This window comes from Parastagonospora nodorum (assembly GCF_000146915.1).
Source record: "Parastagonospora nodorum SN15 chromosome Unknown scaffold_17, whole genome shotgun sequence".
Lineage (NCBI taxonomy): Eukaryota > Fungi > Ascomycota > Dothideomycetes > Pleosporales > Phaeosphaeriaceae > Parastagonospora > Parastagonospora nodorum.
Window position 1 is genome coordinate 535,784 of NW_001884565.1, and position 22,674 is coordinate 558,457.

The window sequence follows — 22,674 nt, forward strand, 5'->3', positions numbered from 1 at the left end:
CTACAAGTTCTAAGTTGAGCCGAAATTGATTTCCGCATATCTGGTATTGGTCTTGGAGGAAGTTTTCTTCAGCCTTGTACAAGACGAATGGGTCCACAGCCAACATAGTCCGGATCGTCGTTGTGCGATTATTAGCAATCGTTGAGGCAAAATGAGTGCGAATGCTGTGGTTTACAGGCTTGTTGGACTTCAAGACTCTGAGAATGTCGCTCCATTAGCAGTACTGTTCCCTGGGTGTGCTAGTGTCATTCTTTGGTGGTGATTCTCTGGGAATAATTTCAGGACCCACTGCAAGAAAGTCAGTGAGAGGTCAGATTATGAAAGGGATGCTGAATTTTGTCGCAGAGGATAGCATCTGGTCGAAACCGAGTCTGCTATGCTGATACGAACCATTACCTCGCATTCGTAAAGTGGCATAGTGAATGTCTAGCGAGAATGACGCGGAAACTTCGCAAGGCTGGGTGACCAGGGTTTAACGGAACTCAATCACCGTTAAACCCTGGTCACTTTAGGCGAGCTATTGTCCTCTTTTCGGCTATCTAATAGGGTCTACCATCATGAAACTGGTTGGAAATCATAAACTAATACTACTTCTCGACATCATTAGCAACACCCATTACTCTGTCTAGACTCTTCTCAGTGCTTTCCCACTCCCTCCTCACCACATCAAGTACCCAATCTCCCCTAGGCTTCAAACGAAACTTGAACGGCCTAGGCTCAGTCATGAAGCCCGCCACCACCATCGCCCACGGATCCACCTCTTCACTCTCGATAGCCTCCACATCAAACGCCCAAAGCAAATGTGCAATGTTCATAAACGTCCCATCAGTAGCCACCCGCTTTCCCTGACATATCCTCCTGCCCTGCCCAAACACCGGCAGCGGCAGATCACCACGAACCTTCCCATCACGCAGCCACCGCTCAGGCACAAAATCCTGCGCATCGCCAAACGACGGATCAAACACTTTCTCATCGCGCCCAATCGCCCATGCATTCGCCATGATAGTAACTCCCTTGGCGATCTTTACGCCGCCAAATTCATCCGCCCGGTCTGCGCGACGTGGAATCGAGCCAGGCGAAATAGGCCGCCAGCGGAAAACTTCGTGTGCAACGGCATCGACGTAAGCAAGGCCGTTGCGGTCTGCGAAACTCGGCAGACGCTCGCGACCAACGACCTTATCCAGCTCTTCGTGCGCGCGCGCCATGAATCCGGGATTCTGCAGCGCCGCGACGAACAGCCAGAGGATTTGGCGTGGTGAGGTTTCCATCCCGCCTTGGATGGACGTTGCGAGCGTGAAGGCGAGGTCGAGATCGGATACTGGGGCGTCTTCAGGAGCGTATTTCTTTGCGGTTACGAAGGCTTGTTTTGTGGCGTTCCAGCCGGGGGCTTCTTGGCCGTGGCGTAAGAGGCGCATGTAGAGATCGACTTGCGAGGCGTATAGCTTGTCGGCGTAGCGCTGCCAGGGAGAAATGAAGGAGGGGAGGTGGCGGAGGAAAGGCATCATATCTGGGAGTTGAGGGTTTGCGGCTAGATGTGTGACTTTTTCTTGGATGTGGATTACTTCATGGAGGATTGGTTCTTCGAATTTGGGAATCCGGATGCCATAGTGGAGGGCGAGGATGACGCTGGATTGAGTTCGCTCGAGAAGAGGGTATACAGTCTTTGTAGAGATTGTGGATCCATCTGTTGATTTGCTTAAGGCTGAGACGAGATCGAAGAGCAGTTGCTTTGCCTCGAGTTCCATGAGCGGTTGATACTGGCTGGCAGCAGGCGCGCCAAGACTTGGAGCCAGAATGCGGTGATGCAGCTTGAGATGGTCGTCATAGTCATGCATCAGCGTAAACCGTGAACGACCTGGCTCAGCCCCTGTGATCATTTCCATGCTCACAGAGGCTGGCCGGTTGCTGTACCATTGACTACGCCGACTGAAGAGTTCAGTGACAGCTTCATACGAATTGAGCACGACGATAGGTACAATGCCAAAGAGCTTGGGCACTGTAATCGGCCCATGTTCTTTGGACCATGCGCTCCAATTGACCAGGGGCTTCTCGATTGGAGAGCTGTGGATATCGCCTATGAGGGGAAGTTTCAGAAGAGGTTTCTCGGTGGCATCTTTGCGGCTGGAATTTGTGATGTAAAGATATAGCGCCGTTATTGCGCCCACGGCCAGAGCGATGGTCACTGTAGTGCTAGACATGGCTGGTGAAGCTCCCCAGGAAGACTGCGGGAGGCGCATTCACTTTAGAGACTCTAAGGACGAATACCAAGCACGGCATTACTCAGGGTCATCCTCCGTAAGCCTCGTCCTGAATAAGGTGGGAAAAACGGCTTTCGGTAGCAACAGGTTAGGTGTCTCAGCGATGCTTGTCGAGCGATCGAAACACTTTTCTCGCGCATTCTCAGCCTCTCATAATTCCGAGGGCAATTTCTGGGCGGCACACTTGGTGAACCTCATCTTCGCAAAACTTGAAAGGAGTTGTTAACCAACTTCCTAAATCAATGGCGGTCCGGATAGAAAAACTTGCCGAAGGCCGTGCCAACTTGGCTGACCCACTTCAGTCGTGCGAGGAACCAATCATTAGGCTTACGAATGTCTTTCCCCTGCTAGCGTCTTGCCAAGGTGGCCTCCTCGTCTGGTGTGACAGCGGCAGCTAACGTGCAGTGTGATATCGGCGCATTCTCGCAACCGTCTACTCGGTTGCTCGGTAGACTTCCCGAGGTCATGAATGAACGTGATCGAGAGCCGGGAAAGCCCTGGACGCATGGAAAGCACGCATAGCATCCGAGAAAGCCGTTATATTGCGCAACACGCAACGGTTCTAGAAGTTCCCGCTGCGCGCCCAAGCACAAGGAGACAGAGTGAGCAAAGTCCGGGAACTTGTGTTGCTCTGACCCCAGAGCTGCAGTTCCAAATCCTTTGGCTGATTCTGGCAAGCTCATGGTCCGTTCGCTCTGGCTTTAGGCAACGGAGGCGGCAGGGTCCCGTACCGGCCCGTTTTGAGAAGACATGATGTGAAATATCGACCGAGATCAAGCAGATCGGCCTGTGATCGTCTGCAACTGGCTGGTCCGCGACCGAATGCAAGGTACAGGCTCGATGAGGGGAAGCGGGTTGCTGAATCACAACCCCGTATCAGGCGTTTTGTTGGGTGCCTGAAGGGTGAGCCAAGGAGCACATCGCCAGAGATTTCTCCAGAAGATCGGGAGATTCCTTCCGCGTTCAGATGTTTTAACGTATCCCTTTGTACACGAAACGATCTTCTACCAGTCAACTCGTCTGTTGCTATAAGCGAGTCTGTGCCATTGCAGGTACGGCAGACCTTACGAATGATAAGTTCTAAGCCGTACGCTCTTTAGTTTGGTTTTTGGATCCGTTTCTTTTCCAGCGTGCCGAGATGGCCAACTTCCCCATCCAGACATACGACCAGAAGGCAGTGCTGGCTGTGGCTTTTACCTTCGCCATACTCGCATTCATCGCGGTCTGCTTGCGCTTGGTTGCTCATCAGATCGCGCACAAGAAATGGATGCCCAGTGACTACTTCATCATCGCTGCCTGTGTAAGCCACCCGCAACTAGCGACTGTCAGCACCACTAAACAAAGCTAGATCTTTGCCGTTGGTCTGCAATCAATTAGTATTACAGGCGTCTTCCAAGCTGGCATAGGCTACGGTCATGTTCTGGATGTCATACAGCAATATGGCCCTGCACCCGTAATCAAGCTATCGCAACTCATCATACCTCTGCAGTTCACCTGGGTTTTGAGTTTGAGCTGTACCAAGATATCGATTCTGTGTCTGTATCTCCACATTTTCCCGTATCGATGGCTTGCATGGAGCTCGTACGTGACCATGGCCATCATCGTCGCCTGGACAATCGGAACTATCCTTGTTGGCTGTCTGATCTGCCAGCCTTTCGCGTTCAATTGGGACAAGACGATTCCCGATGGAAAATGTGGTGATCAGGTCACTTCGTTTACGATTACCGGCATCATCAACCTGGTCACCGACGTAATGGTGCTTCTTATGCCCATGCAGCCGGTGTACCAATTGCAGATGGCAACGTACAAGAAACTGACCCTTGTTGCTGTTTTTGGCTTGGGTATTTTGTAAGTCGGTATCAAACTTTCACCATGTCCTCAGGTCTGACTGAGAACAGCACTTGCGTCATCAGCGCGCTCCGCATCTCCGTCCTCTCCAGCATGGACTTCGCCGACATCACCTTCACGATCCCCAAAGCCAACATCTTCAGCGGCCTAGAACCCTGCATCGCCTGCGTCCTCGCCTGCGTTCCTCTAATGCGCCCACTGCTCGGTCACTCCGTCCAAACACCGTACGGATCGGGCGAGAGACCCGCGAAGTCGCAGTCTAAATCCGCAGGGTCAAAGGAGTCGAAGGGGGTGCGCGATGATGGGTTTGATCAGCTAGACGATGATACCAGCGAACTGTGTCTTCGGCCATTGGGGTTGCAACATCGCGCTGATGCTTCGGCGTTGCGCGAAACTGTGAATGATGATGCCAGCGAGATAGATGTAGAGTCGATTGATAGGGATGGGGGAGGCATAAGAGTGAAGCAGTCGTTTCAAGTTGAAGAGCGAGGAAGAGCGCTCTGATTCAGAAAATAAAATAAAAAGCGACGTTACCTAATACCCACCTCGGTCTTATCGATAGAACCTTTGATCAGATTGATGGACTGACACACCAGCTGCTCAACTGCGACTCGTTGCAACCGAACACTTCTTCGCGGATGGAATTGACAAGATGGGCGTCCTGTAGAACTTCTGGCGCCTCCAATCAGCCACGAAAACGGTGTTTTGGAAGAGTCTCACGAAGCATCGAATGTGTACACCGGCACGACATGGCGGGTAGCATATCACTCAGATGTGCAGGTCTGTCCAGGAACGAAACACTTGTAGTCTCTGAACAAAGGTTCGAAAAAGCAGATCAGCATCTCAAGGATCAGCACGAAGTAAATCCGCGAGTGCGAACGGAGGCTTTTATTTACTTGAGGCATTACTGGACGCGCTCGTACAGATGAGTCTGAGAGATGTATGTACCCCATGTTGCGTACCTCAGGCGACAACTCGCATATTACAAAAGTCGATTTTGCCAGAAGTTTGACGTGTGAAAGCGGTGCATACTTTTGCTATTTCGAATATAGAATGATGAGGCGAGACAGCTAGTAGGGAGCGGCAAGAAGTTACATGCTGAGATGATTGTAGTCGTCTAGCTAGACTTTCAGTAGACGCTGTTGCTAGACAACATCAGTGAAGCCAAACACCAGCCATTTGTGGCAACCGAATATTGACCATTTGTCTATTTCAGCTCCAATTCTTCACACATCCACATACAATTCTCACTCCACTAACACACCTTTTGCTCATCAATACCATTCAATCACTTCTTCCTCTCACCATCTACCTAAATATCAAAAACCCCACCCATCCCAACTCGAATGTCCACGAAATCCGCTCTCCACCCCTTAAATCCAGGCAGCCCCCTCTTAACCTCCCTAACCCTCTCAAGCCTCCTCTTACCCTCCTCCTCCTGCGCCTGTCGAAACGCATCCTCATCAATTTCAAACTCGTCCAAGCTGCCCAGACTCTCCTGTCTCGGCTTAGCATTACTCGCCGCGTCGCTGCGTCGATGTGACGTCTGGCCCGTGAATGCCGAGATACCAGACTGAATGACGTCTTGGAACGAGCTGTGGCGGGGCGGGGGTTGATTGCGCAGGAGATGGGATGAGGGGTTTGACAGATCGATGTCGTCAAAGGCAGAGTCTCCTTCGATGGAGGGTTGCATGGCAGTGCGCTTGTCGCGCCACACGCCGCGGCGCAGCTCGAAGTTTTCTTCCTCGAGGGAGCGGAGCTGGGCGAGGAGTTTGTCGCGTTCTTCGTCGAGGAGCTCTTGTACGCTTGAGTCTTCGATATTGCCCAGGTCGGCCTTGCGGCGGCGTTGTTCGGCTTCGCGGAGGCGCGCGTTCTCGTTGCTGAGACCGGCGATGCGTGTGCGGAGTTCGGCGGCTTCGCGCTCGACTTTTTTGTGCTCTTGAACACGCGTCTGGTTGCGGGCGTCATTGTCGCGGTGGATCTGAGTGAGTGTCTCGATCTTCTTCTCTAGCAACTCAGCGCGCGAGATTGAATCCGAGGCCTTGCGGTTCGCAGCACCAAGCTCAGCCTCTAATTGTGCAACGCGGGTCTGTGCAGTATCGCGATCTGACCCCTCCTTGTCCGCTTGTTCACTTGCTTTGTCCAGATTCGCCTTGAGGTCTGAAAGCTCGGTCTTGGTCGAGCTTGCGTCTTGCTCAGCTTTCTGTAGCGAGGATTCGAGGCTCGAGATTTTGGATTGCAGTTCGTTGCTCTTGGCCGTCTGTTCCGATAGTTGCTTATTGAGGTTTGAAATCTCAAGCTCCAGCGATTCGATCGTAGCAGATTTCGATGCGACTTGCGCGTTCAAGTCGTCAATAGACGAAGATTGACTTGGTGAGGCAGTCGCAGCGCGGCTTTTGTTTTTCGCGCTTTGCGACTGGGCTTGCGATAGTTGCCTCCTGAGCGATTCGACTTCGGCTTTCTGTATGGTGCATTAGCTTCGTCCCCTAACAGCAAAGTACGTCTTCCTACCAGCTTATCCGCCTCCTTGCCTTTCTCAACCGCAAGCGCAACATCTCCCCGACCCTCTCTCAGCTCCTCAAGCTCCTCTTCGCCCTTCTTCCATCTGGTCTGATTCTCTTCGACTTCGCTTGCCAGCCTCTTGTTCTCCCTTTCCAACTCCTCAATCCTCTGCGCTTGCTCCCTGTACACCTCGCTTGTGATTCCGCCTCCAGGTGTTCCAGCACCTGGCGATGTAGGTGTGCCAACAGCCCCCGCTCTGTAGAATGATTCGGAACGCTGGCGCGATTCGACCGCAATAGATGGCTTGCGACCATGGGATGCCTTGGGGGCAGCTAGCTCGGCGGGTTCATCGTCGTCTTCGACGGGTCCTGGAGATGCGCTTGTAGCTTCAACGGGTTCGGGAGCGGTTTCTTCGGGCTTCTCTTCAGTCGTCTCGGGAGCGGTGGAGGCTTCAGCTTCGGCGGGAGCTTCCGTCTTCTCGTCCTTCTTCTTGGAGCCACCGGCCTTCTTCGCTTTCTGCTTCTTCAATTGCTCGTACTAGAGGTGTGTTGTTAGTTCAGAGTTCGGTAGATACTCCTGACACCTTGGAAGACTGTAGCAGCAGCACGTGCTAAGCAGTACTGCTTGTCAAGCCTCCATGGCAAGCTCACGCGGCACCAGGAGGATTACATACACGCTTCTTTGCGGCAGCGACCTTCTCTGCTTTTTCCTTATCTTCGTCGGCCATGTTCACGTAGATTCAATTGTTGTTTTGAGCTGAGGTAGTGTCGCGTGAAGCTGTGTAGCTGTGCTGTGGGGTCGCGAGAGCTCTCTCGGTGATGCCAACTTGCTCCCCGCATACCACGCTAGCACACCACACTAGTCCTGTTCCTATACTAGTGCGCGTCTGAAAGTCAAATCGAGTCGTTTCGAACTCTTCCAGAATCCGTACTTCATGTCAAATGAGGTTCCTGCTGGGGAACACATAGTGGCTTAGCATGCGCTGAGAGCCTGGTGATAACACGTCTGGCATAGTGTAACCAAATTAGATTCCGCATCCAAAATACCCGTTTACATCCACCGTACGTAGACAGCTCTCGAAAACGCAGGAATTCCTCACGTTTCTACCTCTGGAAACTTGGCTATAATATATGTACTTAGCCTACCATCTCAACTTAGACTAGCACGCACTACACCAACCTACCTTTCTCACCTTCCCCATCCAATCCCCCCTCCCTCTCTTGACAACCCAACCCAACCCAACACCGCCCGTCCCATCACCACAGCAACCCAACCGCCCAACCCCACCCCATCCCACCCCCTCATCCACACCCTCGACTCGTGCCCCCGCGCATCTCCATCTCCGCCCTCAATCCGAAACGCGCGCAAACCTGACTCGTTCCCGCACCTGCATATGTCATGTAACCGTCGCGCTTACTTCAGCCGCCGATTGGAATGGCCGTTGTGTAATGAACCATGGTCCTTTGATTAGTTGGAGTGGGAGTACCGAGTTTCAAGTTGGTGGCACGAGGTACGCCAGGTTTGCATGGGGTGAGCGTCGAGAGAAGGCAGGTTAGATTTCAAGTGCAAGGGTAGAGCAGCGTGTATGATGACATTCTGCCGGATTGAACCAAGATTGACGAGGACGGGAAGGAGAGAAGCCGAACGTTGGCATATGGGTGAGATTGGGCATGACGGCAGGGCAGGGATGACTATCACGACTCGCGCCCAAAAGATGATATGTATGATTGTAGATCTTCATTGTTCAAGAGATTGCAGCTGCGATAAGCTGAAACTCGACTATCTAATCGCAAGCTCTTGGTGCTAGATACCAGAGAGATTTTTTACTTGCGTGCCACAAACAGCCGTACTATGCGTGTACGCTAGCCTCTGCAGTAGAGGTTGTAGGAGACGGGGGTTGCTGTAATGTTCAGCTAGTAAAGCAATGGCCGTAACCAAGGCAGAGTCCATGGATGGATCTGCTGATAAACGAGAGAGGGCGTATGTGTGCCGCCACGCAAAAGAGGATCAGTCAAAGTATCCCAGATTTGTCCCACTCGCTTCATGCAATATGCAAGGCAAATCAGAATCCCGTAGATACTCGTCCTCCTAATGCCCTGAGGGATACACAAGGGAAATGTAGATTCAATGAGAGTAAAGAAAATCCGGTTCGCGTTCCAAAATATGCATCGCGGATGTTGCGCCATTAAAACATTCATAGCCTCGCTGTAAACTCCATGTTCATGCCAGATGTGTGAGGATTGGGAAGACCATAATGTCGTGCATCAACATACGATCGCTAAATGCGCAAGTAGTTGGTCGTATTAGGGTGCGTAAAGTGTACGGGTGGGTTTGGTCTGAGCAAACTAAGCTGGTGATGGGGACGAGTCCCTGCTCTTCCAGAACTTGAGCTTGCTGAGTCGTTTGTTCTTCTTCTTGTCTTTCGGCTGCTCCAGACATTCGGACTGAGGGCGCTGCTCAATAGACAGCTTGCTCTTCTCGCCGTAAGAAGAGCTGTTGATGAGCCGAGAAAGACTGGCAATGCTGGAACGCTTGCGGCGACGAATCTCTAGATCGCTAGGGTCGGAGCACAGTGAAGCTGAGCGATCACCTAGTCGGCGAGGACTGGGGAGCGAGTAAGGATTCTGCATAGCGCTTGTCATAGTTGATCTTGATGAGGTCAATGAAGGCACATCATCCACGGAAATGCGAAGCTCGGGTCCAGGTTCGCCAAAACGCGGTGAAGGCATCGTCATCGAAGAAGCAGCGGTGCCAACCCTGGGGGTTTCGAAAGACACCTGGCTAGATCGGTAGTCTGGCGATGAAAATGAGGATGTAAAAGTGTCGGGAGTCATCAGAGTCTGCTGAGGTAGTGGGAGAGCCATGTTCATGACAGGCGCGTGCTCCTTGGATTCATCAGCCGATAGCTGTGGGGTCACAGTCGAATCGGAATCGTGGGCTGAGTGATGATGTTCGGGGCTCTTCGTGATCCTCAACAACCTCTACAGGAGAGTTGTCCAGCGCAATTTCCTCGTCTACCAGACCCTGGGGAACCGCTCGGGGGGACAACGGTTCCTCAGACACGGTCTCTCGGTCATTTTCAATACCAAGACCACCGTTGTTGAAGTTCCAGTTGATTGTCGCGCCCTCGTGCTTTTCATCCACTTCAACGACCTGAATCTTAGGCTCTTCGATGTCTGTAGGCTCCTCGGGAATCGAGTTCGGGTCTGAACCTTTTCGAACCGCAGTCGGGTCCTCTTCGGGTTCCTCCTCTTCGAAGACATCAGCCATCGGGGAAGTGGAGGCGACAGCAGACGACCGCTCGAAAGGGACGAGCTCAGGCGCGCTCTCAGTCCTGCGGTGTTTCATCACAATGCCACTTGCGCTGTGCATTGCGCGTCTGTGGGCTGAAAATCCATGCTGCTGCGATCTCGGGCTCGAACCATTTGGAGTGTTGAATGGTCCAAGGGCCGCGTCCAAATCGATGATCGGACTCATAATGTCGGAATCGACTCGCTGCAGCTGTCGTGGCTGCCAAGACGCATAGTCCGTGTCGATTTTCGGTAGAGGAGTCGCCGATTCCGTGGGAGACACAATGGTAACGGTAGTATCCTCGTCGAAGTTTGGCTCGAAATCCATGTCTTCCGATGCGTCCGTGTCGTCCAGATCAGGACTCAATTCCGCAGGAGGTACCAACGACTTGGCTTTGGACTTCTTGCTGTGCTTACCCTTCCGTGGGATGATGGAATTTGCCCAAGACTTGACTTTGCGAGGCCTGCGACTGGACTTGCGTGTCGAGACCTTGGACTTCTCTGCCTCTTCCATAGACTCTTCGTCGTCAACGCTGGGTGAGGCTAGCCCAACCTCCATCGAGCGCGAAAGCGAAGGATCGGATTTGCTGGTGGGAAGTGTGCGGAACGAATTGTCGCTGCGCTTGGACTCGAGCCGGAAGAAGCCACGTCGCTTGGTAGGTACACGGGCCGAGGTCATGTTGGTGGTGGGAGACGTTGGCGAGACAGCAGACATGGGCCTCTTGCGATCGGACGGCTGGCCTGAAAGTGGGCTGCTCATGAAGTTGTCCAGGATAGCACCAGCAGTGCTGGGTCGTCCTTCGTCTTCGACTGTGCTGAGCGACGGACGTCCCATGCGTGATGGTTGCGGACTCGAGTTGCTGCCGCCCACGATGGACGAAAGGCTATTGGTCGCCGAGTGACCACGGAATGTAGACATGGAAGTCTCTGTTTCTGAAGAAATGGTTGAGAGCGGGCGGATGTACTCGACCCTATCAGAGAATCCGACACGGGCTCTCGAAGGTGGGCGTGCAGCGTCCTCTTCTGTGTTGTTGCTGGTGCGGAGTGACGGCTGTGATATCGATCTGTTGAAGGAGTGTCCGAATACGAAGTCATTGCCTTCCGAGGGCGTCGAAGGTGCGCTGTCTGCACGCGAGGGCGCTGGTGGGTTCATCATCGAGGTAAGGTCGTGGGAGGAGATGGCACCTGAGCGACGGTGGGCGTGGCCGCGGCGACCCGCTGGTGGACCAGGCCGTAGTACAGCGTTTGGTGCAGGCAGAAAACCGTCGCCCTTGGTCGGACTGCTGCTCATCAGTGACATGCCTCCAGGTCGAGCATCGCCGCCAATGAACTCGCTGCCACCTCGCCTGTGACCGCCCACAATTGGCTTTGCGGGTGTTGCGGGTGTTGTAGATGGCGAATGCGGTGGTGATGTGCTAGTGGTTGGCTGAGGTGTGCCGGACGGGTTGAAGGAGAAAGCTGGCAGAGCGCTGACGGACTTCTGGCGCTGGTGAGGCATGGAGCCTCGACGGCCGGTCGGATATGCCTGCAGAGACATTGGCCGCGAGCTCGTTGGCGTGGGCTCTGAAGAAGACGTGTCTGGTCCTCGCATAGGAAACGAGAACTCTGGGTTGGGGATGAGCTCAATGGGGCCGGCGTTTGAAGGCTGTCGGCGCTGGTAGAGCGGTGAGCCTATGCCAGCAGACTGCGACTGTGTTGCCTGGTGTCGTAGCAGAGCAATTTGGGCCATTGCGAGAGATTAGCTGCCCTTGGGGACACAGCGATCTGCGGCCGACAGGCTTGACGAAATTAGGGATGGCACGATCAACAGACGCACAGCAAGTGCTTGGTCGGCAGAGCGAGACTGGCGACGTGCGTTCCAGGGACCAGTAGCCGGATCGGAGAGGCGTCCAGTGGTTGGCTGGGCGGGAGTCGAGGTGCTACGGATCGGTGTACAGCGGAAGTGAGACGAAACAAGCGCTTTCAAAGTACAAAGAGGGCGACGGAGGCTACTACTGCTGCGCGATATAGTGTCAGCACGCAGGCGGAGGGTCGACGGCAGGCGATTATATGGAGGCGAGTGCGTACGGTGGGTGGAGGCTAGTAGCGGATGGATGCGATGGTAGGCTGGCGTGGGCGTGCGGGTTGAGTGAAGCCAGTACACCCAAGATTAAGGAATGACGGGGGAAATGGGAAATGAGCGGACAGATGCCACACGATCGACTCAGTTTGGTGAGTGCGACAATGGGCTCCAGAGAGGTGGAGGAGGGTCGGGAGGAAGGGCGGCGGGGACGAGATGTGGTCGTGGTGGATGGAATAGGCGCACCTGGACGGAAGAGCGAGCAGAACGCTTTTGCACGGCGGGAGGTACGAGGGAAGGCGCGCCAGTCCGTGCGATAGCGTAGGAAAGGAGCATCCCTGCTCACCAGCGACCCCGGTCACCATGGCGTACGCTCCTCTAATCCTCATTTCGCCCTCAGACCCACCGTCAACCAGGGCTCGCTGCAGCTCGACTGTGTACGGGCGAGGATTCCTGAGATTGAGCATTTGCGGCCGCATGCGACAGAATGTCACATTCGCGAACCGCTGTCGCGAGGCGAGCTGTGCAATCTTGGGTGCGGCTGTTCCTGAACCTCCCCTGCCAGGCCATCACGAGGCTGCCCGCCAATTTGCCAGGGCCTGCACCAGATGACTATCCACAGCACTTCCCACTTCCAAGGCACCTGCATTTCTGCGCAACCATCATGTGTAGGTACTAGGCACATGGTCTCGAGTGCTCCTCGGCGCTATCGCTGCAGACCTGGCGTCGGCATTCGCGGTGGCTTCTTATGGCGCTGCACCTCCAACGACTACGCACCAGCTTGGAACCGCCCAGGCGTACGTCGTATTCTTCTTTGTCCGCCGCGAGCGGCTCTCTTGGTGCGAACTCGAGGCCTGGACGGCAGCCGGTCTGCATCACCACTAGCGAGACGGCTTACGGAAGCCTCTCCTCCTTGCGCGCCGTTCTGCCTTCTCACTCGCTGGCGCTTCATGCACGAGATATGCCTCTTCGCTGCTATCTCTCAGATCCTCTTGGCTATCTGCCGCAGACCGGCTACCCCTCTGCATGTGTTCCTGGCGGTTAATCCAACACCCGCTGCCACTCAGGAACTGTTTAATCGGTGCCGTTGGCGGAAAGCCGCGCTTGTCAACTCTTGGGCCCGGCACTCAGCTATCGACGCACCTACTCCGCCCGACTCTTCGGTCTCGAGGATGAAGATGTGCGCGACGTGTTTCACCGTACCGTTCGCGGGCGGGGCCATGCAAAGCCCGGATGAGCATTCCGCCAAGGCCAATTTGATATCCGCTCTAGGCGACGAATGGACGACCTCGCACTAGCTATGCAGGGGCAAGTTTTGGAGCCTTTCCCTTTGCATCAACACATCGAAGCTCGTCCTCGCCACCCATAAATAGGTTATGATAGACGAAATGCGGAGAAGCGGGACAGAAGCAGCAATGATTGCTCGTCGCTTCGAGGTATTGAGTTTGCTGAGGTCGCACACATCCTGCGAGCATCAGAGTTGGGTGTGGTCTTCATCACGAGTTGGCGACAAAGACCCAAGAGAAGGTGTGTCAATAATTGCTGCATCATTGGTGTGTAGTCGAGATAACGGTGCAGCCACATGCTCCTGCAGTATGCTGTGTAGGGCTTCGATTGCATTACAGAAGGGCCATGATCTGGCCTCCCAACGTGCATGACATTCAACACCGTCTGTGTCTCAACATGCCAACGGGCCTGTCTTTAGCGTCTGTACCACCTCCGCTGCAACTCGTCTTTTCGTCCCAGTAGGTCGTGTGCACTTTCCATTCTACTGCCACCCACATCTTCTCACGATAGTAGATTGATCAACACCTTGATCTCACTGCATGTCATTGTATCCCCTAGTCTGCGTTATGACGACGGCGAGGTGCACTGTGGCCACGCTGTGTGCCGTCAGGACATGTTCGGCTCTACTTTCTATCGCCAAATGCACAATGTCTGGGCGAGAGGCCACTATCGTAAAACATAACCACTTCAAGGCAGACGTCATGGCATCCTAGTTCTAAGGTCTGCAGCTCCGATGCTTCGCACATGATCTTCAGGGACCATTCGGCGCTATCGCCCTAATCATCCAGTCTCATTTTGTCATCTCCGCTTTCAATTCTTTTTTTTGCACCTCTGCAGGGACGATGCCGGGCTCCGAGAATTTTGACGAAGATGCACCGAGTACGAAAACAACCATCGCGAGACGTCACACGCATCCAGCGCGCGCACTCGGCCAAGGCATCCAGTGTGGTGGAGTCAAAGGCGCGTGCGACAGCTTCTCTGGTAAAGTTGGAGCCACGATAGTTCGTCCGTCGTCCCTTCCGCGGTTCCACGTTGCGGAGGGACGCTGAGAGAAAGCATGTTCTTGCTTTGAGCTGTACGTGAATGCAAGTGCAACAACGATATCGCTGCATGCATCGGCAGAAACAAAGGCCCTGGACGCCATGGGTCGGCCCAGAGCCACCGCGACCAAACTTTCACAACATTATTAGCACAGCCACCGCATTTCGATTCTTGTCTCCACACAAGCGCAAGCACTCCGTAGAGCATCACTGGCTTCTGTGCGCCCGTAGCGCATCGCATACTCCATCGCTCTGGCACCGGTCGGCGTTACGTGTCAAAGTGTCAAAAAACAAAGTCGTCATTCGCACGGCCCATGCAGCGTCATCCGGCTCCAGGTTCTCCAGGGGCAACTGCAAGATCTGTCGAAACGGCTGTGCATATTGGGAGATGTGCAATCTCGTGAGAACATCTTCCAAGACGCCAACTCATTGCCAATCTCCGTGGAGGGAGGCTGGATGGGGTAATTGGCAATCAGCCACTGTGGCCGATATATCCAATAAGACGCGTACAGCCACACTGGCCCGTCCATTTCCGATCACGACCATGTCGTTGCTCCCAATTCGTGAACGGCTTTCATTCGAGCATGGTCCTCTTTTTTGTTTTGCAAATCGTCATGATCACAGCCTTGCCCGCATAGCTTACCCTGCGAAAGTGCCACGCGACATTCAAAACAAATGTCTCCATAGATTTCTGCATCTCCACATCGGCATGGTATCCATGTTTCGCCGCACGCATTCATCCACCGGTGGCTACACCCATGGTTGCGAACGGCAACCGCAGTGCCTCCAGTTCCTGAATGCAGCTGAACGGTTCGCCTGCTCTCCCAACAATGTTAAATGTCATCTGCCGTGGGCCATTCGCGATGCTCTCCAGCGAACTGCGCTGCCTCGCTTCCGCCGCCATCCGTTCGCTTGGTCCTGATGAGCGCGATTTCTCCGACCACTGGCATCTCGCAATCCCACTCACACCTATCAAGCATGAAACGGAGTATGCTGCCCACACCGGCAGGTCAGAGCGCATGAGCGAGCACAGCTGAACCAGGTTTGATGTGCTGGCACACGCGCGTCTTCTATGCACTGACCTTGCTTATACCACAATTCCACCGCAGCGAGCTCTTGCTTTTTAGCTTTGCGAGATCGTGCTGACCTAAGAGGGGTGAACTTATTTTGTGCAGACTTCGCATCCGATGCCCGATCAAGTCGAGTCTCTTCTTATAATTAGCTACTTGCTAAGAACAGAGCGACAGCCAAGGCCGTATAAGGTCAAAACCTCGGGACATTTCTTTAGTTGCAATGAGCCTCTGAATCTGTCCGGCTCGCGTCTAAGATGACTGTCCGAGTTCGAAGCACTACTAGTTTGTGACCAAGTAAGAACGAACTGTTGCGGTACCTGGTCTTCGTCTCCTTTGTCTTCAATGGCCTCATTGGCGATTGCGCGCCGGCATATGCAGTCCGACTTTCACGTTCAAGCGTACGGTAGCTGAGGTGTGACGGCTGTCATAGCTGGCTAGGCCAGCCATCGATGATACGCCACCTCACGATAGACTTTCACACTCTCCACTATTCCACACGGGGTGCCCGTTCGTTGCCTTATCGAGCCTATCCTTCCCCCGTTGGCTCGTTTCCTCGTTCGTCTAACGGGAGCTCACGAAGCCCCTCAGCACTAGCTGGCGTGCTGTTCGCGCGAGCATTCCATCGAGGACTCGACACGACGACACGCATGAATTGCATGGCGACGCAAGCGAGTGGCATGACCTCAGCTCGGGTCAGACAGCAAGGGCAAGATAAGCTGCTGAAACTGGTTATCGCTGACACCACGTTTCGTGACACCCAAAGTGAGAAGCTTAATCGCACATAACATTCCAGCATTCATCATTTGCAGGCTCGGTAGGCCGCCAACTTCTGCAGAGCGCGGAATGCATGCTCTCTGTTATTCGCGCAGCGTGGTACACAGCGTCTACATGGTGTATTCTCGATGCTGCACCATAGCCTAGCGCATGCGCGTCACTGATCTTCAGGGTGGGCGGACGATCGAAGGCTCGACGGGGCGTCATGGTGCCTTGCATCCGCTCGGAATTGAGACCAATAACGAGCAAGGTGCACGCAAGAACCCCGCCATGCGGGCGCAACTTCAGATTCAAGGCCCTCCACCCGGACTTGGAATTGCAACCCCAGCGGATAACGCGGTACTCGGGAACGACTAAGTTCTGCGGATGCAACCAGCAGTCTTGACGATACCACACTTTCCAGCATCTTTGTGGCGAACGCGAACTCAAAAAACCCGTCCAGCTCCTCAGCACCTCTTCCCACGAAGTCGATTCGCAGCACCAAGAAACGCCACCGCTTGCCCTTACGTCCAGGCTTTCGGCTACACTGCGGCGACACCGTCCACTGGTATACGGCACATCACGAGCGCTGGAAACTTTTCCAGCTGCCGTAGTGCCGGGTTTGCGAGTAGCGTGGGCCTTGCTCGCGATCGGTGAGGAAAGACATGCAGCGCCGTGGCACGGTAGAGTTAGAACTGTCGGGTAAGATGTTGCCTAACTGTAGCAGGAGATGCGGTCCTCGCTTGTGTGACGGACATCGGTGAATGGGGCCCACGGGGCCGCCAGCGGATTGCGTGCAGTTGCTCTGGAGTCTGCGAGGTGCAGGAAATATATGACCAGCGCAGATGGCCTGATGCAGTGCAGCTTACCGGTGAGGCATGGAAGCGCTGGGGATGTTGGTGTGTCCATACAACATCGACCACCAACATATGCTAACTCGACAACTCACAGTGCAGTTGGCCTGGTCGGCCTTGACTGTTCTGACGTCTTACTTGCCTGAATCCTTCGCGCTTAGGGTAGACCTTGCCCCGGCCCCATACTGTACAACAACTCAACTTCGAGGGTCTTTTGACTGGTTGCAGGTCTCCGACATGTGGAAGCGATGCTATATGGCGTGCTTGTTCTCGGGCATTGAAGCTCTCGCGGAATAGCTGAGACGAAGGCCGTGTAGCTTGACTTGTTTCTTCAGACAGGATAACGTACAGCATGATCATGCTAGAGAGCGCGTATAAACCGTTGCGGTACCTTCTAGCGACGTCGTGAGCACGACAGGCTGATGTAAAACATGTAGAAGATGCATTCCCGCACACTGTCAACACAACCGACTGAGTCCATTGAAAACAGAAGCTGGACGTGACTCAATCATCACCAAGTCTGTCGAAAAGCAAACTTCTTGCACGCTGAAGCACTCCTCGCATCAAATTCCTCGTGATAGCTTTTCATATATGTACATGTCGCGACCATGTTTTGCTTTGACATCACGCTCATCGGCGTTGGTGCCTTTCTCCGCCTTCCTTCTGCTCATGACGCATTTGGTGTCAGGGTTTTAGTAGACACCTTGCTGGCAGACAAGTCATATACAGAGACGTGTGATAGGGTTTGGTACTTCGCACATACATAGACCTTGGTAAGTTTTTCATACACGGCATAAATCCCACAGCGTAACATGGAGTATGTTGAAGCTGGTTTTTGGTGGACATGGATGCGCTAGTTGTTGTTTTTGGGATAGATTTTGATTGTAGAGAAGGAGCTGCGAGGAGGAGAAGTAGAAGTGACCTGGGAGACCTCACACATGAAGACGTGTTGGTAATGCTTCGATTCTTCTCTTTGCAACATAAATTGGTTTTGGTTTCCTTTTGAACAACATATCTCGAGTTCTTATCGCTTTCGATTCGCACTTTTTTTTTAATGGGATCGACAAGGTACGGAGAGGAGAAGTTGCACTGAGGTTTTATAGTGAAGTGTGTAGCGCGATCGAGCGATCATGTACCGTTGTCCGGTGTGTTTTGTGTTTGCAGAGTCGACGCTGCCCATAACAAATCCCCGGTTGGTGCTATTTAATACCCAGCAGCAGGACATGAACATGGTTTGGTTCAGTCTCGATCTGCCAGCCAGAATCTGACAGGTCTTGTGTCTCTTGACGTTTTAGCGCGAGCAGCTCAGGCACTCAACATGATTCCTCCACATATTTGAGCATAAACGGTTTTTGAGTGTTTTGATGCAACAAGGACGTGGCGAGAATATACGCACCAGGTTTGGAGGCCGTCCAGTCACAGCTTCGATGGCTTTCGTTTGGCGGTTTCAGATACTTGGTGAGATTTGTAAGAAAATGGCGTGAAGACAAGGGAGCATGCGTAGTCCTGTGGTAAATTTCGAAATCGCTCAGAAACACTCTATCGACTGCTTGGCTCTGCTGTTTCACTCTGGACCGCACAGGAACGGACATGAATCCGCAGACCAAGAGCGGGAACACGTCATGCCAGGTTCTCGATTTTGGTGCGGACATGAATGGTAGTATCTTCGTTTTCTTTTTGAGGCCGGGAGAAGTACAGAACATAGTATTGGAGTGAACAACCTTTTGTTTTCAGAGTAGCGAGCGGCTTGCACAAGGCATATACTTGGCGAACTCAGATTTTGGTCGAAGATAGGGAAGAATACTTTGTGGGGAGGAGGAAGAGAGAGAGATGGAAGAATGGGTAAACTTTATACTTGGAGGAAGCATCAAGAACATATGAGATGTTCTGCATTCCTTGTTCGGCCAATTGCCAAAACTTTGGACGATGTTTAAGACGATATGAATACACCTGACTTCTCCTTCGTTATTCAAGCTCCTATGTATGCACATGCGTTTTATGTGTGCTTTAAAAATCGTGGCCGCCTGCGTATGTTGTTTGTGGACAGGCTCCAAATTTATCAATTGCAATCTCAATTTCTTTTTTGGAACGATTCATGTTATTGCCTTAGCCATATCCGCCAACGTAATATTCAAATTTCACAGTTCTCCACAGGATGCGCAATGCTCAATCAGTCTCGATGATACTACAAATGAAGAAGGCGTACAATACATAGTGTTTCCGAAAGTGAGGAATCATTAGCAAAATGCTGCCTACTTCGATACATGCTACGAATCGCTAGACAGTTCCGAGTAAACAAGATTGTACAACATCGACAAATGTGTCGTTTTGATATAACTCGCGTGCTTCTTCGTTATCACATAATCTTGAGTGAAGCATTCACGCACAGGAATGAGGCGAGGAGCGCATGCCAAATCTAAGGTAAGGCTAACGGCATGGTCTGGAGGCTTTCACGTTTCGTCTCAAATACATTCGATGGTCTGAATCTTCAGCGCGATTCATCGCTTCTTTTTTTCGTTCGAAATGTGATTGTGTTAACGGAAATTTTAAATCCTGTTCCGCTCTTCTCTGAGCTCCCAACACATCTGCATTTTGAGATCTGACCCCAGAGCACCCAAATCCGATTTTGTGACCTGCAAGCACTCTCTATCTAAGTTGTATATGTCTGCTCGTGTCATGTTTCTCATTGAGACAGCTGAATACATTTCATGTTTCATTTTCCAATTATTTTACCTCCATGAATGTCCCCAAAAAATGAGACACAAGAATAGGACGAGAGCCACAATTTCTTTCACATGTTCCAAAAAGCAGCACAAAACTTGGTCATCTGCTTCTTTTCGCTGCAGAAGCGGACTAACTTAGTCAGATAGCATTCAAGCACCCACAGTCTTCCATAGAACGACTGAATCTGTTTTAAGTCGAACTCGCAATGCATATGAGTTGCGCGGATACATACCGAAATCGAGGGTAGACAGTGGACATGTCCTTGTGGACGTCGTCAAATCCCAAATTGAGACCGACATGTGATTTTGGTCCGAGACCGAAGAAATGTGTGTGTAAAGCCTCCTTGCCTTGCCTTCTACAACTTATCAATCACGCTCTCCCCATGTTTCTGGATAAAAATCTGATATTGGGACTACACGTCAGCTGCGTCTGGAGCCTCGAAACCAGCGCAAAATGATGACATGTCTCTTCCTTGGACTCTTGCGTTCTCCAAAAGTCACATGTACTTGCTCATGTGTGCCACCACACCTCAAAATTTACCGAGGATGGTTCATGTACTCGAAAAACAAACGCGGAAGATGGAATTATGAACAAAGCGGATTTCTCCAGAATGCGATTCATATTATAACTGTTGAATAAAAGCAACTCCACAGCCATAGTTAAAGTGGTAAAATGACGTGTTGATAATGACCAGCAAGTGCTCAGTTCCGATGACTGTATAAAACCCGCACACGTTCTGCCTCTCATGACCTCTCACAAATGTCTCATCTTTTTTTCATACTAAAATGCATTCTCGTCCGTACCATGAGGAGAACTCCTTCTCGAGAACGAAGCTAGTAACCGATCTTTTCATGTCTCCTGTCTCTTGCTTTCAGCGCATCTGTATCTCACCAAAACCTATTTTGCAATATCGAAAAGCTTGTCGCCAAAAATATGTGCGCTCGTGAGAGTTGATGGCGTCCAATTACAAACCACTGAAACCAAGAGGCCATGCAGGCAATGCTCTAATCGAAATAGTATCCGGAATGTAGTAGGTCACAAACGGATTGAAGAGTCTATACATGAGAAACCATTCGATATCTTAGTATCGATATTACAAGGAGTGCAAATGCAGTATATGCCTAGCAAGGCAAAGAAAACTCTGCATCTGCGTACGTAAAGAAATAGTAAAAGAACTAGTTAAATAGAGCAGCATGAATAATGTAGACCTGTTTTCTAGCGTCGCCATGAATCGACTCGGCTTGCACGAAACGGGCCGCCTCCACATCGGTGGTACCCTCGGTGCTTGTACCCCAGCTTGGACACTTGGTATCGGCAAGGGTTTGGAAACCGATAGGTATCGAAAGCAGATTAGATTCATAGATTTGGTCTTTGGATCAGGCAAGCTGATGCTGTGATGCTCGTGTCCAGTGATACCACAAGTCGTTCAATATCAGCACCATGCGAGATAAGTCGGGCGCTTCATACTCCCATGAGGCGTTCAACTGAACGACCTCCTGAACAGCAGCTTCCCATCCTATCGGCATTGAGCACGGCACTTGCCTAGAGGCAGCGGCCGCGCTTGCGAATGCTTGGCCTGCCGCAAGCAAGATGAGTGCGCTTCGCGTACAACTGACAATCATTCCAAAAGTACCATGGTGTCGGTGTTGAAATCCAGGACGATTAGTAATGATTCGATCCACATGCTTCTGCAGTCCTTTTGTTGCAAACTCAATAACGGTTGTGTGGGATCGTGAGTAAGCGGATTGTGTATAGCCACAGTCCGGGAAAGGCCAGTAAAGCATCTCATAAACATTGATCAAATGCCCTCTTAGGACAAAGCGACACACCTCATCTTCTTCAGGAGGCGCTTCTAATGACATACTCTGCGGTAATGCATGTACCCAAGCAAGAACTTGTTGCTCGTGCTCGTTGATCATTGTTGCAAGGTTTGGGAGCGAAACGCTGTTGTTTCCCGGCTCGAAATTCTTGATCTCGTTGGCCATGCGTCGCCTCAGTCGTAGCAAGGAGATCTCCGATAGATAGAAGTACCACGACGCCTCCTTGCGACGTTCAGTCTCTGAGGATGCGGCGTCCAAGATTCGCCCTCCATCTCCTGGTGGCGTCGGGAAAGAACGGCGGGTATCCAGTCATGTCAATGTCGGAGAAGAGATAGCCTGGCAGATCCAGATCATAATGAGTCTCTCGCTCGGACTTCCAGGCTGACCAGTAGATGGCCTGTTCAGAGGCAGACGAAACAGACTTTTGGGGTGCTTCAGTGAGTCGATCACCGTAGTCATGTCGAAATGCTTTGAGAGACTCAAAGGTTTGACAGCACGCCAGTGATTGCATGAAGAATCGCCACGCGGATAATCTTTGGAAAGTGCACATGGCATAAACACCAGCCAGGAGCATACATTGAGCCTCAATCAGACTGGAAGATCCTAAAAGCATGCCAAGTCGTCTCCTCGCAGCCCAGAAGAAGGACTCGGCTGTTCGATACATGTCGCTGTCCCGGCCAACATATCCGCAGTCTGAGAATGGTGTCGCGATAGTGCCGAGTGCAAATATTAACAATGTAAGGCATGCTTCAGGTGACCAGTCGAGACCATGTATACACATGCGTGAAACGATTTGTCGAGTGGAAAGCTCGTCCAGAACAGGATTCTTAACATGAACGTAATTGAAGAAGTTGTCGAGCAGAGCTTGTGTATGAAGAGGCACTAGCTCATCACTACCTGATATCGGAGGAGTACTAGCCGCTTGCGTGAAATCGGTAGACGTACAGGGAAAGGCATGCGCGATCGATTGTCGTCGTCCGCGTAAGCGCATCAATGGGTTCCACTCGAGGATATCGTTGATCGAACAAGGACTTAGCCTCGAGCGCTCAAGCTGGTCTTGGTGCAGTACTGATTTGGCGATTTCATGCACAACATCGCCGCCGCTGTCTCGGCCGCGTATGAACGGTTCCAGATCATCTAACCGCCTGAGGATACTCAGACTGGCT

At 52.2% G+C, this 22,674-nt stretch overlaps 9 protein-coding genes across 9 annotated transcripts; 4 read left to right on the top strand and 5 right to left on the bottom strand.

Annotated features, from left to right (window-relative positions):
- Nucleotides 1-552: 552 nt before the first annotated feature.
- Nucleotides 553-2,198, bottom strand: SNOG_10637 (hypothetical protein; the record flags this gene model as incomplete). Its single annotated transcript, XM_001800849.1, has 1 exon — nucleotides 553-2,198. One exon carries the CDS (start codon nucleotides 2,196-2,198, stop codon nucleotides 588-590), a length of 1,611 nt encoding a protein of 536 aa, XP_001800901.1. The 3' UTR covers nucleotides 553-587.
- Nucleotides 2,199-3,396: 1,198 nt separating this feature from the next.
- On the top strand, nucleotides 3,397-4,646 carry SNOG_10638 (hypothetical protein; the record flags this gene model as incomplete). Its single annotated transcript, XM_001800850.1, has 3 exons — nucleotides 3,397-3,558; nucleotides 3,607-4,106; nucleotides 4,157-4,646. The coding sequence occupies 3 exons, from the start codon at nucleotides 3,397-3,399 to the stop codon at nucleotides 4,608-4,610; spliced, it is 1,116 nt and encodes a 371-aa protein (XP_001800902.1). The 3' UTR covers nucleotides 4,611-4,646.
- Nucleotides 4,647-5,418: 772 nt separating this feature from the next.
- On the bottom strand, nucleotides 5,419-7,335 carry SNOG_10639 (hypothetical protein; the record flags this gene model as incomplete). Its single annotated transcript, XM_001800851.1, has 3 exons — nucleotides 5,419-6,567; nucleotides 6,618-7,145; nucleotides 7,282-7,335. 3 exons carry the CDS (start codon nucleotides 7,333-7,335, stop codon nucleotides 5,419-5,421), a joined length of 1,731 nt encoding a protein of 576 aa, XP_001800903.1.
- A 1,618-nt stretch (nucleotides 7,336-8,953) lies between these two features.
- SNOG_10641 (hypothetical protein) lies at nucleotides 8,954-11,627 on the bottom strand (the record flags this gene model as incomplete). Its single annotated transcript, XM_001800852.1, has 2 exons — nucleotides 8,954-9,514; nucleotides 9,594-11,627. 2 exons carry the CDS (start codon nucleotides 11,625-11,627, stop codon nucleotides 8,954-8,956), a joined length of 2,595 nt encoding a protein of 864 aa, XP_001800904.1.
- Nucleotides 11,628-12,320: 693 nt separating this feature from the next.
- On the top strand, nucleotides 12,321-13,255 carry SNOG_10642 (hypothetical protein; the record flags this gene model as incomplete). The annotated part of the gene is made up of 2 exons (XM_001800853.1): nucleotides 12,321-12,492; nucleotides 12,630-13,255. The coding sequence occupies 2 exons, from the start codon at nucleotides 12,321-12,323 to the stop codon at nucleotides 13,253-13,255; spliced, it is 798 nt and encodes a 265-aa protein (XP_001800905.1).
- A 385-nt stretch (nucleotides 13,256-13,640) lies between these two features.
- Nucleotides 13,641-13,926, top strand: SNOG_10643 (hypothetical protein; the record flags this gene model as incomplete). The annotated part of the gene is made up of 2 exons (XM_001800854.1): nucleotides 13,641-13,702; nucleotides 13,758-13,926. The coding sequence occupies 2 exons, from the start codon at nucleotides 13,641-13,643 to the stop codon at nucleotides 13,924-13,926; spliced, it is 231 nt and encodes a 76-aa protein (XP_001800906.1).
- A 1,221-nt stretch (nucleotides 13,927-15,147) lies between these two features.
- On the top strand, nucleotides 15,148-15,321 carry SNOG_10644 (hypothetical protein; the record flags this gene model as incomplete). The annotated part of the gene is made up of 1 exon (XM_001800855.1): nucleotides 15,148-15,321. One exon carries the CDS (start codon nucleotides 15,148-15,150, stop codon nucleotides 15,319-15,321), a length of 174 nt encoding a protein of 57 aa, XP_001800907.1.
- Nucleotides 15,322-16,690: 1,369 nt separating this feature from the next.
- SNOG_10645 (hypothetical protein) lies at nucleotides 16,691-17,324 on the bottom strand (the record flags this gene model as incomplete). Its single annotated transcript, XM_001800856.1, has 2 exons — nucleotides 16,691-16,960; nucleotides 17,103-17,324. The coding sequence occupies 2 exons, from the start codon at nucleotides 17,322-17,324 to the stop codon at nucleotides 16,691-16,693; spliced, it is 492 nt and encodes a 163-aa protein (XP_001800908.1).
- Nucleotides 17,325-21,064: 3,740 nt separating this feature from the next.
- SNOG_10646 (hypothetical protein) lies at nucleotides 21,065-21,967 on the bottom strand (the record flags this gene model as incomplete). The annotated part of the gene is made up of 2 exons (XM_001800857.1): nucleotides 21,065-21,783; nucleotides 21,931-21,967. The coding sequence occupies 2 exons, from the start codon at nucleotides 21,965-21,967 to the stop codon at nucleotides 21,065-21,067; spliced, it is 756 nt and encodes a 251-aa protein (XP_001800909.1).
- Nucleotides 21,968-22,674: the final 707 nt, after the last annotated feature.